Genomic DNA, 15,286 nt, shown 5'->3' with positions numbered 1-15,286 from the left:
GAGAATTCTTGAATAGAGGGGAGGCTAGAAAGGTAGGAGCCCAGCCCTGCACATCTAAATCAGAGGTCTCAAGTGGAACTGTAGAGAGGCACCCTGGCTGAAACCAAGCTCTGTGTGTGTGTCTGAAGAGGGAAGAAAAGTGTTTCTTGGCTCTATTTGGGATCACATGTGCCTGTGCTCCACATGTTGCCTGCTCTTCTGCTGGGAAGGGCTGTTTGCAGATGAGCAAACAAATGAGCAAAGCCTGGGCCAGGCCACTCCTAGCACAGCCAGGGAAACTGCAGGGGGAAGAGAAGATCTTCAGATGCCGTGGAGCCCAGAAAGGCAGAGCAGGTGGGCTGGGGCGTTGAAATGCCAACCAGAGAGTGCCATGTGGGGCAAAGTGAGGCAACAGCAGGTAAGTGGAGGTGTAATGTTTGGGACATAGTGGGTGGGGGTGAAGAAGGGAAGGCCCCAGCGTCCTGCAGGGTGAGAGGAGAAAGAGAGAGCAAAGTGGAGGGATGGGATGCTGGTTCCAACCCTAACCCTAACCCATCCTGATTCCTCTGCTCTGCATTTCCCAAGAGTCACCCCACAGATGTCTCTCACACCTAGCTTCATCCTAACTGATGCACACCCACATTTCACTGCTGCACCTCTCCCCAGGGCACCCTCCTTGGGCAATACACACGAGTGCCTGGACCTGCAGGGCCACCCAGGAACACCCACAGATGGAACGGAGAGACACAGGGTTGCCACTGGCCAGAACTTTTATTCACCCTGGGGCCACCTTCTCACCTAGCCAAAGGCCACTGTGATCAGACAGGGTTGGGGATGTCCCAGCGGGGACAGAGGTGCAGGCAGGGGGCTTCCACCAGTGCTTCCAGTGGAGATGTTGCTTGCTCAGGAGGAGATGAGAGGGCAGGAACTCTGGGGAAGCAGCCTTGGCCTCCCCCTGAGAAGGCAGGCTGGTTCAGGCCTGGTTGTGGAGGGCAAGGACACATTGTGGAGAGGGGAGTTTTCTCGCAGGAGACCTTTCATCAGTACTCGAAAGTAACCGTCTTGACCCGCAGGTACTCGTTCAGGGCTGCCTCTCCTGCAAGACCATGGAGAAAGGTCACCCTCACAGCAGCTCCTAGGGCGGGTCCCACACTGTTGCAAGCGCTGCAGCCCTTTTATCTCACAGATCCCTGTAGCAACCGTGTGGGGTCCGCCCAGGCTCAGCCCCAGTTACAGAAGAGAAACCAAGGTCTTGGCAGGTCCTGCATTAGTTGTAGGGTTGGGGGTGATAAGGATTCCACCACAGGCATCGGAATACAGACTAATTGGGGGCAACTGTTCCACTGTTCCAGAAACTTCCCTGCTCTGACTACCTCCTCTAGAGGAACGGCAGCCCCATCGCCCCGAGGGCAGCCAAGAGGCTCTCTGGTGCCCTCCTACTCACCCAGAGGTGCCAGTCCATTGCCTGTCCCCACTGCTGCCCCCCAGCTAATTCCAGGTAATGCTGCTCCTGGGAAAGGGAGTCAGAGGCACCCAGAGTTTGGCTGTGTTCTACAGCTGGTGTGTTCGGCCCCACAACCAGCCTGACATCTCCCCCACCCGCTAAGGTTGACCCCAGGAGCCACGCTTCACCAGCTGGGGCCTGCTGAGGGCTCTGGGCCAAACCCTGATGGGTTACTGGGGGTGACTGGTTTATGTGCACAGGACACAGGAAGAGGGGGCAGCAGAGAGGATGAGCTGGAGCAGCTCAGGGCCAGGGTCATAAGTGACAGACCAGATCCTGGGGACCCGGCACCCACAGCCTCCTGAATAACAGTGGCCCTTGTAGATTCCAGTGGAGGAACCAAGAAGGGGTGGCAGACAGGGAAAAGGGAGCAGGACTGTCCAACATTGTGTACATGCATGTGTGTATGAGTGCAAGTCCCACCTCTGGGTGCTCAGTGTAGTGTCGGGCTTTGGGGGGTGTTGTTGGGGCTTCTTTCACAAGCATCTTTGGGGTTTTCTGCAGGGTATGAAGGATGGAGTGGGGGGAGAAAATGAAATAGCAACCTCTCTATGATCAAGCCTCAGCTCAAACCTCCTTGAGCATCCTGAGCTGGGTTCAGGGATGGAGGCTCTCGGAAACAGCTGCTCTCCCAGACCCTGCCCTCCCTGCCACCACCATGGCTGGGCATCAGAGCTGGGATCCCCAACTGGAGCCAGTTCTCAACTGCTGGATTCCATGGTGGCAGGATGGGGAGAGCAGCACTCATCCTAAATCATGCAATAGCCCAGTGCCAGATCAGACCTCCACTTCTCCTGGCAGGCCAGGCAGGGCTTGAGCTTGGTTACCCACCTGAGTGACATTGTCTCTACACTGGGGACTCACACTGCCCCACTGCCCTCCATACTCGGCCTCCACAGTTTCCCCTCTTTCTGTGGATGAAGCTCTGACTGCAGCCCCCAGGGCCCTGCTCTCTGGTCCCCCGCCTGCCTCCCCAGCCTCCTCCTCTCCGGACTTCCCCATCCCTGCCCTCAGGCCCCTCGCTGCAGCTCCAAGACCAAAGCTGGTTCTCTCAGGACCTGCTGTCCTCTCAATTGGGAACACATGTCTTTATATTGCCTCCTCCAGCCACTCGAACCTCAGTGCAGGCGCCACCTCCTTGGAGAGGCCCACCCTGGTCCCCTCTAAAATGACCCTCCTGATCTTCCTGGACAGATCACTCTGTCTTACCCACTTCCTCCACTCTTCACTTCCCAGCTGGATCTTGTTTACTGCCTTAATTATCCCCTGTCCACTCCCAGTGAGAAGTGAGCACCGGGAGCCATCTTGTCAATGCTATACCACCGGTCCCCAGGACAGGGCCTGGCACCAAGGGGCCTTAACAGATGTTCAGGATTAGGTTACCGAGGTCTTTGCCAAAGCCAGACTGCTTGAACCCTCCAAAGGGAGCGGCCACATCAGTCTTGTTGTATGTGTTGACAAACACGGTGCCGGCCTCCAGCTTGTCGCTGACGTACAGGGCCTTGTTGATGTCCCTGGTGAAGATGCCCGAAGCCAGGCCAAACTCCGTGGCATTGGCCCGAGACAGCACAGTGTCCACGTCGCTGCAGGGAAAACCCAGGAAGAACTCTGTGAGGAGCACCATGGGGCCACCCTGGGCATGGGACACAGAAAGACTGGCACCCCTTCCTCCAAGGGGGGTGCCTGGCCCACTGCAAGCTCCCCACCACATAGGACCCTCTGAGCAAACGTGCCGGGCCTACAGCAAGTGTGGAGGAGATAGGGCAGCCAAGCAAAGAGGAAAGAATGACAGAGAGGAGGCAGAGCAGTCAGACTCTTCTGGTCATCATGGGTGAGCCCCTCACTGTGTAGACAGGGGGATGGGAGCCCAGGGAAGGGGGCAGGCTGGGGACCCACCACACATGGAAAGGCATTCCTTGGGCAGCTACACTGGGGGCAACCACAGACATCACAGGCTTGAAACTGAGCACAATGCTTGGTAGATGGGAGAAAAGTATCTCATTCTAATACAATCAGCATGTAAAGAAAATTTTGGTAATTTTTTGATAGTTGGAAATATAGGGTATCTAGGATGAGATGCCATTCTGTAATCTGCTCAAAGGTGCTACTCTGAAAAATAATAGTCAGGAAAAGAACCCATGGTAGAACAATTATGGCCAGCCCATTTCCTCTCCCTTTAAGACAGGTCTGGCCCCAGTGACTTGCTGGACCAATAAGACAGGTGGAAGTGGGCTTCTGGGCTTTCTGAGGCCAACTGATGGTTCTTGAGGAGGCTTGCATCTTCCACCTGCCTTCTTTGAGCTGGGTGCCGAGGAGCAGCTGCCCCGACATGGTCCACAGGAGAGGCGGCCAGCCCCATGGAACCCTGATCAAATTGAAGACTCACAAGTGAATTAAGTAACTTGCTATTCTAAGCCACCAGGGTTTGGGGTGGTTTATTATGCAGCAGTGGATAAGAACAGAACCCAGAATGCTGTGAGAGGCATCAGAGAGACAAGGAAGACACTCTCAGTGGGACACAGCCTTGCAGGTCCCCTAGGGCTCTCCTAACTTCAGTGGTTGAAAAGGCCTTGGCAGGAAGCTAGGCTGTATCCACAGCCCCCACCCCATCTGCATTCCCCTTCTGCACTCCCCTCCACAAAGCTCAAGCAAAGACCCCAGTAAGGCAAGCAAGAGGATCAGGCTCTCAAGAGATATAAGCAGGACTCCCTACCCATCAGCAAACCGAGAGATGATCATGATGGGCCCAAAGGACTCCTCCTTGGCTATGAACATGTGGTCCTCCACGTCCGTGAAAACAGTTGGCTCGAAGAAGAAACCTACAGGGGAGACAGAGGTCCATGGTGTGCAGGTGGGCGGTCCTCTCCCCAGCCAGGCCTGGGCCCCACCAGCCACCATGCACACATCCTGCAGTTTGTGACACCTGTGTGGTAGATGCTACAGACGGTGGGTGGCTTTCCTGCCCCAGGCGTATGAGTTCACAGCATCCTCACAACAACCCTTTCAACTAAATACCGCTGAGGAAGATGAGCCGCTCAGTGTTGGTCTGTGATACAGTGGAGATTCTTTACCTAGTGCAGCCCCTCAGATGGCTCTCGATCAGTCCCTGGGGAGTAGGTTGAGCTGGGGGTGGGAGATCCTTGGACATGGGTTTTGATGGACAGGACCTCTCAGGACTGTCTCCCTGATTCCTGGCCCCTCAGTGCAGGTACATGCCCCAGGTGCAAGGGTGACTACTTTCAGGCAGGATACAGCCCCCTGCTATCCTGTCAACACAAGCCCACCACCTCCTCCCATCCAGACTGCTGCCCCTACAGGCCCTGGTTGTAGATGGAACCACCTCTGACAGCAGAAATGCTTCCTCTATTTCTCCTCTAGACACAGAGCCCGGGGACCCGGAGACCTTAATGGACTGAGATGTAATTTAGCCTGACTAAGGGAAAATTGAGAGACTTGAAATTTTCTCTTTCCAGTTTTTAGGAAAGAAATTAACTTTAAAAACAACTTAATAAAGTATTCCATACTTTTCACACATTTATAAATTATATTTTAACATTAACTACAGTTTTTAAAAAGCTACGTTAGATATGAACGCATGTTGATTCATGTGGTATGGCCTGTATTTTCTCAGTCTGCAAACGAGCTGCTGCCTACCAGGTGCTGGAGGCTCTGCACTGGCCGGGCTCTGTCCCTTTTCTATTCTTTCTATACTCTTCCCCTCTCGATGAGGCTCCCTCATCCTCTGATGTCCAGTCGGGTTTGTAGCTTACAGCTCTGCTCCTCACCGGGTTCCAGGAATTCTGCTCCCTCCTCTGGGCCCTCAGGCCAGGGGGTGGTGATAGTGGCTCCCCAGTGTCCTGGTTTCTGGGGGCTGCATCCCCCTAACTGTTCTGCAAACCATGCCTTTACTTCACTCCCTCCCATCAGACCCTGAACTCTGGCCTTATGGAGCCCCTAGTCTACTGAGGGCAAGGAAGTGGGTAGCTGTCAGTGGCCATCAGTGGCTATAAAACTGTCACTGTATGAGGTGCCAGGGAACATCTGTGACACAGGAACACCTATGGTCTGGGCCTGGATGTTATTTGAGCTCGTTGATGAATTTGCCAGTTGAGGAAATGGGGAGGTGTTTGTTAATCAGAGGAGCAGCAGAAGCCCAGGGAGCAGGAAAACATGAGATGTACTCAGAGAGAGTAAAATGTGGCTGGAGCATGGGTCATGGGCAAGCCAGTTAGCTTAGGACCATAGAAGACCCTGGGTATGAAGTGAAGAGTTTGAGCTTGCTGCTGCAGGAGGATGGGTCACTGTATAAGTTGCTTCAACATTGGGGGAGACATAATCAGAATTCTGGCAGCTACCATAGGTAAAGGGTTAGCATGGTACAAAACGTTCCTCAGGAAGCAGATATGATGGCGCAGGCAAAACGAGCTGCAGAGTCAGCAGTATGGCAACAGGGATGCAGGGAAGGAAGACAGATTTTTAATTTAAGAGAATGAGGCAATTAATTTAAAGTAGGGGGTCAAGAAAAGAGAGGAGTCTAGAATTCATTGTTTCCTTCCTTCCTTCCATCAAATTAACTCAGGTTTGGTGTGAGTCTCAGTGCTGGCATGAAGGACCTAATAGTGTAGAAGACAGACATGGTGCCTGTCCCCATGTGGTGGGCAGTCTGACAAGGAAGCATCTCAAACAGTCCATGCCACAGCCCCTGCTCCTCTGGCTCCAGTGACCTGACCAAATGGAAGATTCTAGAGAGGCAAGTGTATGTCTGGGTCAGGACAGTCAGATGATGTGATGGATTTGGTACCCATTCAGTCTGAAGGGCCTGGGGACATGCGGGTGGAGGTGTCTAGGTGGTCAGGATTTCTGGATGAGGAGGAGCCAGGAGACAGATACTTGGGGGGTGTGAGCCACTGCGGGGGGTGAGATCCTTCAGGGAAAGGGTCTGCCATGAGAATTGCTCCAAGCTCAGGAGAGACTTGGGGATATACCTCCATTTAAGGCACGGGTGGAGAGGGAGGTTCAGCGAAAAGTAACCGTTGAGAAGTAATGCCAAAGACAGAAAGACATGAAAGCCAGTGCCACGGAATCCACGGGAGGAAAGAACTTCAAGGATGCGGAGATGTTCATGGCAAATCAAAGTCCACTATGATACGCATTAAACCAGCACTGACTGGATTTCAGCTCTGGTGTCTTCACCTTGCCAGTACCACACCTGGTCTGGCCGGGGTCCAAATAGCCAAGGCCACCGCAGCCAATGTACCAGATGAGTCCTGAGGTCTGGGAGCCTAACCGTGGCCTTCACATACCTCCAGTTAGAGTGGGGCAGGAGACCAGAGGCCATGCTGCCTGCCCTCCAGGTCACCCCAGTGGGCCATGAGTGCTCTGAGGTGAGCCAGGAGTGCTCTGACTGACCTGGTCGAGGGACTTGACTCCCACCACAGACCAGCGTGGCCCCTTCCTCCACGCCACGCTGGCAGTACTCCACCAGCTTCCGCAGGTGGGCTTGGTGGTTCTGTGGCCCGTGGTTGGTGTCCCGGTCTAGAGGGTTGCCGATCTTCATCTTCCTCACCTCTTCTACCTGTGGAGAGTCCTCCCAGTCAGGTTCTGCTCAGGTACTGTGGTTTCTGATGATACTCCCAGCCTGACCCGCCTAACGTGTTTGCATGTTCGGTGACCAGCTACTGGGCTGTGAAGAAAGTCCACATGTCCTCAGGATGGTCTCTATTCTGGTTCCAAATCTGCCTCCCAGGCTGAAACCCCAAAGGTATCCAATGTGCAAGGAGAACCAAGCCTAGCATCAGGAAGGCTGAGAAAACGGAGGTATCCAGGGACAGGGTGAGGGCCAGACATGGGCCAGCAAAGAGTGTGTCCCTACAGTGGTCCCGCACCCAGCTTCATAGGCTGAGAAGCTGAGAGAACATTTGTCTGGGACCTCCAGAATATGGAATGGGGGTAGGGCAGGGAAACACATGTCTTGCTGCAATGCCCTGGTGACAAGAGGAATAGACTCTAAGTGGAGTGGAGGGGCCTGGGCTTTGAGTCCACCCACTCCTGCTCCTACTTCTTCCTGCTTCAGAGCCTAGCTTCAAGTCCCCCTCCTCTGGGAAGCCTTCCCTGTTGCCTCAGCCAACCTAAAAGTAGGTCTAGGCTTTACCTTGGGTTTGGGTCTCCACAAAAGATGTGCTACATGGTATCTGATGGATTCTGGGGTTGGATGCAGAGTCAGAAAAGCCCCTGAATGTGGGATGCTGTGCTATGGAAAATAACTCAGATGGCATAACCAGTGGGAGGTAGACATTAGACCTTCTGGGCTCCTGGCTGGAGTTCACCTTTCCTGTTATTGTCACCTATCTCCAGGTTTTTTCCTCGGTTTCTTAAGACCAAACAAGGTCATTTCTACCCTCACTGTGGCTGCATCAAGGTCAGGCCTGACTGGCCTTCTCCTCCTCCACCGAGGCCAGGGCTACTTCACCCCTCCATTCAGGCTCTACACCCCCTAGCCAGGCCTAATCAGAAGACACTCAAGCCCCCAAGGACCACCCCCTGCCCTCTCACCAAGGACCCCTTAGCTCTTCTGTGCTGAAGGGAGTCCTGATCCCCTGCTTTGCTCCCCTTCTCTGCTCCCACTTGGCCACCAACCACCCCCCACCCCCAACTCCATCCTTAGGATGCCAAGAGCAATAATGCTGAGTGTCCTGGATGTGCCTCTCGCTACCTGTATTTGGGAGTTGAAATTATCCTGACAGTTCTCCTGGGATTCTGACCCCTGCCCTCACCCTGTGGGGGTTTGACAACTCCTTTGCAGACTCCTGGAGGGGACTGGGCTTGCCCAGCTATGTTTCCTGCAACTACATCCACTCAGTGAGCTGCTCCTTCATGGGCCCTCCATCGTGACTCCCCATCCATGCCCCAGGTTCAGCCAGTCCTGTACTGGGCTTATAGCAGTGATGGACTCGCTCACCCAGGCTGCCCAGCTCCCAAACTACAGTGGGTTATGTATTGTATTCATTTCTCATCAGGATAGGGTTGGTTTCCCACTCCTTCAATTTGAGCTGGCTTGTGACTTGGCAGAATGTGGCAGAAGCAAACTTTAGGGGTCCCACGAGGCCTCTACACTCCCCAAGAGGCCTCTACACTCCTATTCTCACTCTTAGGAGTCTTGCCATTGGCCCTGCATGTGTCCGAGCACATGCTGCAGGATGAAGGACCCCAGGTACAAAGACAAGCCATCCCAACACAGCCACCAAGTGCCCCCACTGACCGCAGATGCACAAGCAATCTCTGATGGACTTGGGCTGGTGCCCACAGTGCCAACCTGCAGGGCTGTGACTGCATGAACTGCTGTTATCCCAAGCCACTAAGTTTTGGGAGTAGCTTGTTATGTGGCAAAAGCTGTTACACTCCCTTCTAGAAACCCTGTTTCCTCACTGCCTTTCATATTTTTACCCATTATCCAAAACCCTCTCCAGAACTCCTTCCTAACAGCTGCCTCGCCTTATACCAGTCCTACTTTCTTTTTTTTCCTGGCTTCCTAAATATAGTTTTTAAAACCTGCACATAGGGGCTGTGTTCCAGCATCCCCTCTCATATCCGCTGGGATCAGACTCTGCTCTCCAGGATATGGGGAAGGGGCTCTTGGCTGAAGCTGAGCCAACCAGAGCTCCGTAGGCCCTGCAATCACTGAATGGACCAGCGATAGACCTGGGACCCAGTCACACCAACCAGCATCCTTCCCTACAGCCTTTTCCAACAGAATCAGTGGGGACAGAGTGACTTCCTTTCTGGTTCTATGTTGTAAGAATGTAGGAGATGCTGTGAGTACCACACCTCATCCTCTTTACATGTGAGTACCCACCCTGCAGCAGCCGAGAGAGGTGGCTGCTGACGGTCCCAGGTCCCAGGGAGACCTCCTCTAGCCCATGAACACTCACAGCCAACAACTGTTGACAGGGGATAAAAGCCTGGCCCTTGGACCCCAGGGGTCCACCTACGAGGTATCATTCGTGCTCCAGAGCTCCTACCTGTGGGTCAGGCTAAGGCTGGATGTCACAACTTGAGACCATGTCTTTTCCCTGTCCTCTCCTGGTCCCTCTCACCTCCCAGGCTTCACCTGACAGCTCGCCAATAGTGAGCTACATGCACCTGAACTCCTGGCTTAGGCTTCACTGCTGGGGAGCTGACCTAGGACAGGCCCTTTCTGGTTATGTCAGTTTGAGCTGCAGGGTTACTATTTCTTGCTGAAATAATGAAAACACGTGAAAAAGGATACAGCTTTGTGTGAGGGTTTCCTGACTCAGATGGACAGTGCCCAACTCCACCTGACCCAGCCTTGCCTCCCTGCCCCCTACCTCCTACAGCGCAGGTGGCTGTCTCAGTGAAGACTCCGCAGCAGAACTTACCACCTTCTGTACAAACTGGTCGTGGATCGAGTCCTCTACAAAAAGCCGTCCCGCTGCAATGCAGTTTTCCCCTTTGTTGAAGAAGACGGAGCTCATCCCCTTTGGAGAATGGATAAGGATGCTGGCTTACAACCACTCCCAGGGTGCCAGCCCCCCCACCCCTCACCAGGCCCATGTACCCCCTTCTTATAGGGAAGGGGAGGAATGTGTGTGTCCTGACCTCCAGTGGGATGGTGGGCCAGGCCCAGCCAGCAATGGACATACAGCCTCTACTCATTCTTCAGTCACCTCAAGAGGAGAGCTGAGTCCCATCCCCTGGGGGGACACCTGTGTCCACATTACAGAGAGTGGAGGACAAGAGGGAGTGGAGTGGAATGGAGTAGAGTGAACCTGGAGACCCTGTATGCCAGCGTGCTCCCTGGGGTGATGCAGGAGGGGTCAGAGTCCACTCTCTTGGGGCTGAGCCTGGAGAGTCTGTTAGCTTGGGGCAGGCAGCAGATGGCAGGCAAAGGCAGGCAGGCAGCCCCCTGTCTTGGGAGGGACTGGGTGCCAGCCCAGGCCTCAGAGAACTCCTGGCAGGATTCCAGAATAAATGTCCTCAGAGGCTCAAGGGAGCCTGCATGTTGGACCTGGAAGCCCTATGTGGGGGGCCAAGGGAGGAGGGAGACCTGGCAGCTGGAATTGCATTGCCCAATGACATGGCCTGGGCCTCTGGCCCTGCAGCAATGCCCTTGTCACTGGGGCCAAGACTCTTGGGCTGTTGGATTTGCCTCCCTCAGTTTCCCTATCTGAGGCTGCATTCCCCTTCGTGTCCATGTTGGGCATCACATCATCCTCCAAGGCACAGTGAGACTTAGACGGAATGGGGCATACTTGGACACCTGGTTGAACTGGCTTGCTCCCACAGGTGTGGAGAGGGGGACCGAAGCATAACAATGACAATGATAATACGAGCTTAAGAACCACTGACACACAGCACCTGCCACATCTAAGCGCTTCAGACTTAATAGCTTGTTGAATCCCTGTAACAACCATAGCAGTATTCTCCTTATGGTATAGGTGAGAACACAAGGCCCAGAAACGTTGAGTAACTTGCCTGAGGCTGCCCAGTGGGTCAGTGGTGGAGCTGGGCAAGTGGACATAGCAAAAAGGAAAAGTCATGCTGATTTCAGAACAGATGGAACCGTGGCTTACATTTCCCATTCTGTGAAGTTGATCTCAGTAATCTTGACAATAATGAAACTTCTTGGGAAGTCTGTTTTCTAGAAGGCATATGTCATCTGTGCCCCAGGCCCCTTCCTGCCAGTCTAGGCCAAATGTGTGAGTTTGACTGTAGAATCAGAGATGAGTGCCCCACCTCCACCCCCCAAGGCAGGCCCTCACCATCTGCACAGCCTTGCTGAGGTCACAGTCAGCAAAGATGATGAGGGGCGACTTCCCTCCCAGCTCCAGGGACACTTTCTTCACGTTACTCAGGGCGCAGCTGAAAGGGACAGAGGTTGGTTAGGGCTGGGTCCCTGGGAGATTGAGACACAGGGGCTCCAGGTGGGAAGCTCCAAAGCATGCTTTACTCAAAGAGCAAGCAGGGGGTCAGAAGGAGCTTCTCCCCACTCCCATGCTCATCAGCTTGCCCCACCTCCCTCCCCTTGCCACACTGCGGCCTTCCTCCTCTTCCATACCCAGGCCCACACCCACCATAGGCCTTTGCTCTCACAGCCCTCTCTGGATCACTCTTCCTTCAGATATCCTTAAAGCCTGTTCCTCACTTCCTTCTGGCCTCTGCTCCAACCCCTTGTTGGGGTACTTGCCCCGACTGCTCCCTATAAATTGCATGCTCCTGTGCTCTGCACCTGCTGTGCTTTGCTGCACATTGTATTTGTGTCCAACCCTGCCCATCAAAACATAAGCCCCAGTGGGGCAGGCAGGCATTTGTCTGGTCATGCAGCTGTGTTTGGTAAATATCCAATGAATAAACCAAACACAGAACCATTCTCCAGTTGGGGCAGCTGCATTGCCACAGGGACTCTGGCACCTCAGATTTTTAGTGACAGGTGCAGAGAGAAGCTGGGGATCCTGTGCACGCTGCATCGGTGGGCACAAAGTGGGCTTACTGATACTGTCCTCTCAAGGGACACTAAAGAACTGGGTCAGTGAAACACAGGCATCGCACAGGGGGGCAGTGGAGGGTCTCCTCACTCAGGACTGACCCAGGAAGAGGGCTTCCATCTCAGGCACCAGCCACAGGGGTTTTGGAAAGCCCCCAGAAGATGGCAGTCCCAGAGCCACAGGATGCCTACCCAAGTCCTCCTGCCCTGGACTCCTCAGAGCTGATATTTACTGAGCCCTCCCTCTGGCCTTAACACACATGTGCTCACATATGACTCTCGCCTATCCAGCACAGGAGAGACTAGCTAGCTTTTGAATAAGGACAGGTAAATAAGCGGCTGTGACTACTTGCAGCCACCCTTCCAACTCCCTCTGTCCGTCAGTCCTGCACCACCACCAGCCTCCCTCTCTTCAGTGCTGAGGCTTATTCTCCTACATTCAAAATGCATCAGAACAGCTCCACCTGGCCTGCTCACAGGCTGTGACATCAGCCTCTACTGATCCTAAAGACACGCTCCCCGAGCCACATTGGCTGTAGCTCCTGACCCAGAAGAGGATCTCATGTAAAGCTGCTGAGATCAAGCAGGGTGCCACTCAAGTAAGGGGGCAGGGTCCAGACTACACCCCAGCTCACAGAGGGGTCGTGGGGCCAAGGGGTGAGAATCCATCTTGTGGTGCACAGAGGGGCCCATGGAGAGCAGGGTTAGAGGCTGCAGAAGAGTCCCAGGGAGAAAAAACACTGCTCTGCATTGGGGTCTACAATGAGGTGTTTTAAAACAAGAGAAACCTTTCTCCCCATGGCATTGTCATATCATAGCTGGACTGCCCCGGGAGTTCTCATGCCTGAGTTTTACAACAGAGACAGATGAGGGTGGTCACATGACCTCAGAGAAAGGTGTTAATATGCCCAACAGAAGCCCCAGCTCCTCTCTATTTGTACTTTTCACTCAACTATAGATGCCTGAAACCCACCTCCAGAATCCAGCTTCAGTGGGGTGGGGCTCAGGCATCCCATGGTTGTCTTGGGGAAGCCAGGGCTACAAGGTACTGTGCTGTGGTCCAGCCCTCTCCAAGCTCATCAGCTACATAGACCAGCACCACGGAGCATGCAAACTACCTTTGGGGAAACTGAGGCCTGGAAGTGTCAGGCTTGGCCCCAGTCATATCATGAATTAGTGACAGAGCCAGAAACACAACCCCAGCTGCTTGAGGCAAGTCCAAGGAATAAGAGATGAGAGGATGTTCTAGAACAGGGCTGTCCAATAGACTAGAACAAATGCCTCAAATACCAGCCACATATGTAATGGCAATTCTTTAGCAGCCACTAAAAAACTAAATAAAATTTCTTTTAGTTTTAAGAGAAAACTAAAAAGAAACCAATGAAATTAATTCTAATATATTTTATTTAACCCAATTAATAAAAAAATATTATTTCAACTTGCAATCAACATTTTTTTTAAGATTTTATTTATTTATATGACAGAGAGACACAGCGACAGAGGCAGAGGCAACACAAGCAGGGGGAGTGGGAGAGGAGAAGCAGGCTTCCCGCAGAGCAGGGAGCCCGATGTGGGGCTCGATCCCAGAACCCTGGGATCATGACCTGAGCCAAAGGCAGACGCTCAATGACTGAGCCACCCAGTGCCCCAATATAAGAAGTTATTAACAAGCCACTTTGTGTACTAAGTTTTCAAAATCCGGTGGACCTTTTACACTTGAAGCACATCTCAATTCAGAGCAGCTCTGTCCCACTTGTGCTCATGGCCCCAAATCACATTGTCTTCAGCAGCCCCCGGTCTGAGTATGCTCCGCAGAGCAGCTGCACCAGCCCCACCAAGGGCTTGTCAGAAACCCAGACACAGAGTCAGAATCTGCATCAACCTCACACACAGCACTGTCCACAACCCAACACTGTGACCAGAGGTAGCCTCAACCACCTACCTCTTCATGATGTGTTTTCCCACCTCTGTGGAACCTGTGAACCCTATTTTCCGCACATCGGGATGGTCTGAGAGTCTCTGGCCAACTAGAGAGCCTGTAGGTAAGAGTGGGCAAGGGGGTCAGGGAGGCTGCCAGGTGCTGAAGGGGAGATACAAGCTCCACCCCCCCACACGTCCATCTTGAGGCCAGAGCTCTGGACTGTGCACCCCAAGTGCTTAGTGCCCTCAGTGCCCAGGGCTTCCTGGGCTTCATTGCCTGCCACAGGTAGAATTGTGTCCCCTTAAAATTCATTATGTTGAAGTCCTAACCCTCAGTACCTCAGATCTGACTGTATTTGAAGACAGGGTCTTTAAAGAGGTGATTAAGTTAAAATGAGGCTATCTTCTCCTTTCTTCAACATACACTTTCTCCTCAGCTGATCTCACACTGGCACACCTCTTCAAATGCCATCTCCAGACACATCATCCTCTAGATCTGTCTGGGATCTGGATCCATTTGTGATTCCTCTGTTCGGCATCTCCACTTGGATGTCTAACAGCCTCTCAAATTCAACACATTTGAAACCAAGCTCTTAATCTTTCCCCTGATGTGCTTCTCTTCCAGGTTCTCCATTTCAGTAAACAACCTCTCCTTGCAACCAGTTGTTGAAGCCAAGAACCTGGGAGTCAGTCCTGACACTTCCCTTCCCCGCCTTGTCAATTGCCCAGTCCTGGGCTCCTCCACCCATCCAGTCCCTCCATTTCCACTGCTCCCCTGCCTCCGAGCTCATAAAACTGCACGTGCCCAGGTGCACCTGTGAAGATTCTGGTGTAGTAGGTTTGGAGTGGGATACTTGCATCCTCTATATATAGTTAAAGTTCTATATATTGTTAAAGCTCTAAATATAGTTAAAGCTCTAGAAGTGATTTTTAAAAGATTTACTTATTCATTTTAGAGAGAGAGAGAGAGAGAAAGTGTGAGTGTGAGAAGGGGCAGAGGGAGAGAATCTTCAAGCAGACTCCCCACTGAGTGCAGAACCTGACACAGGGCTCCATCCCACAACACATGAGATCATGACCTGAGCCGAAACCAAGAGTCAGACACTCAACCGACTGAGCCACCCAGACGCCACAGCTCTGTAAGTGATTTTGATACTAATTCCATTCCACCATTCTTGTTAAAAAGAAAATAACTGTTTGGGGAAGAAATATTTGCAAAAGATATATCTGATAAAGGATTATTATCCAAAATATACAAAGAACTCAACAATAAGAAAATAAACAACCCAATTAAAAAATGGGCAAAATATCTGTACACACACTTCATCAAAGAAGATATACGGATGGCAAATGAATATATGTAAAGATGCTCAACAGATATC

General features: G+C 52.7%; 1 protein-coding gene across 2 annotated transcripts in view; it reads right to left on the bottom strand.

Annotated features, from left to right (window-relative positions):
• Positions 1 to 731: 731 nt before the first annotated feature.
• Positions 732 to 15,286, bottom strand: part of ALDH1L1 (aldehyde dehydrogenase 1 family member L1) — a 107,898-nt gene continuing 93,343 nt past the window's right edge. For both annotated transcript variants that reach the window (XM_025860284.2, XM_073889873.1), the window contains 7 exons: positions 13,927 to 14,020; positions 11,263 to 11,362; positions 9,880 to 9,978; positions 6,893 to 7,058; positions 4,197 to 4,302; positions 2,867 to 3,066; positions 732 to 1,075 (listed from right to left, as the gene is read on the bottom strand). In XM_025860284.2, coding sequence (XP_025716069.1) covers positions 1,020 to 1,075; positions 2,867 to 3,066; positions 4,197 to 4,302; positions 6,893 to 7,058; positions 9,880 to 9,978; positions 11,263 to 11,362; positions 13,927 to 14,020 — 821 coding nt within the window. In that variant the 3' untranslated portion in view covers positions 732 to 1,019. The remainder of the gene's footprint in view (positions 1,076 to 2,866; positions 3,067 to 4,196; positions 4,303 to 6,892; positions 7,059 to 9,879; positions 9,979 to 11,262; positions 11,363 to 13,926; positions 14,021 to 15,286) is intronic.

The sequence above is a fragment of the Callorhinus ursinus genome, unplaced genomic scaffold, assembly GCF_003265705.2.
Source record: "Callorhinus ursinus isolate GAN/ISIS: 27379988/994484 unplaced genomic scaffold, GSC_fseal_2.0 scaffold119, whole genome shotgun sequence".
NCBI classification, from domain to species: domain Eukaryota; kingdom Metazoa; phylum Chordata; class Mammalia; order Carnivora; family Otariidae; genus Callorhinus; species Callorhinus ursinus.
The sequence above is the reverse complement of the archived record's forward strand: the minus strand, read 5'-3'. Positions and strand labels throughout refer to the sequence as shown.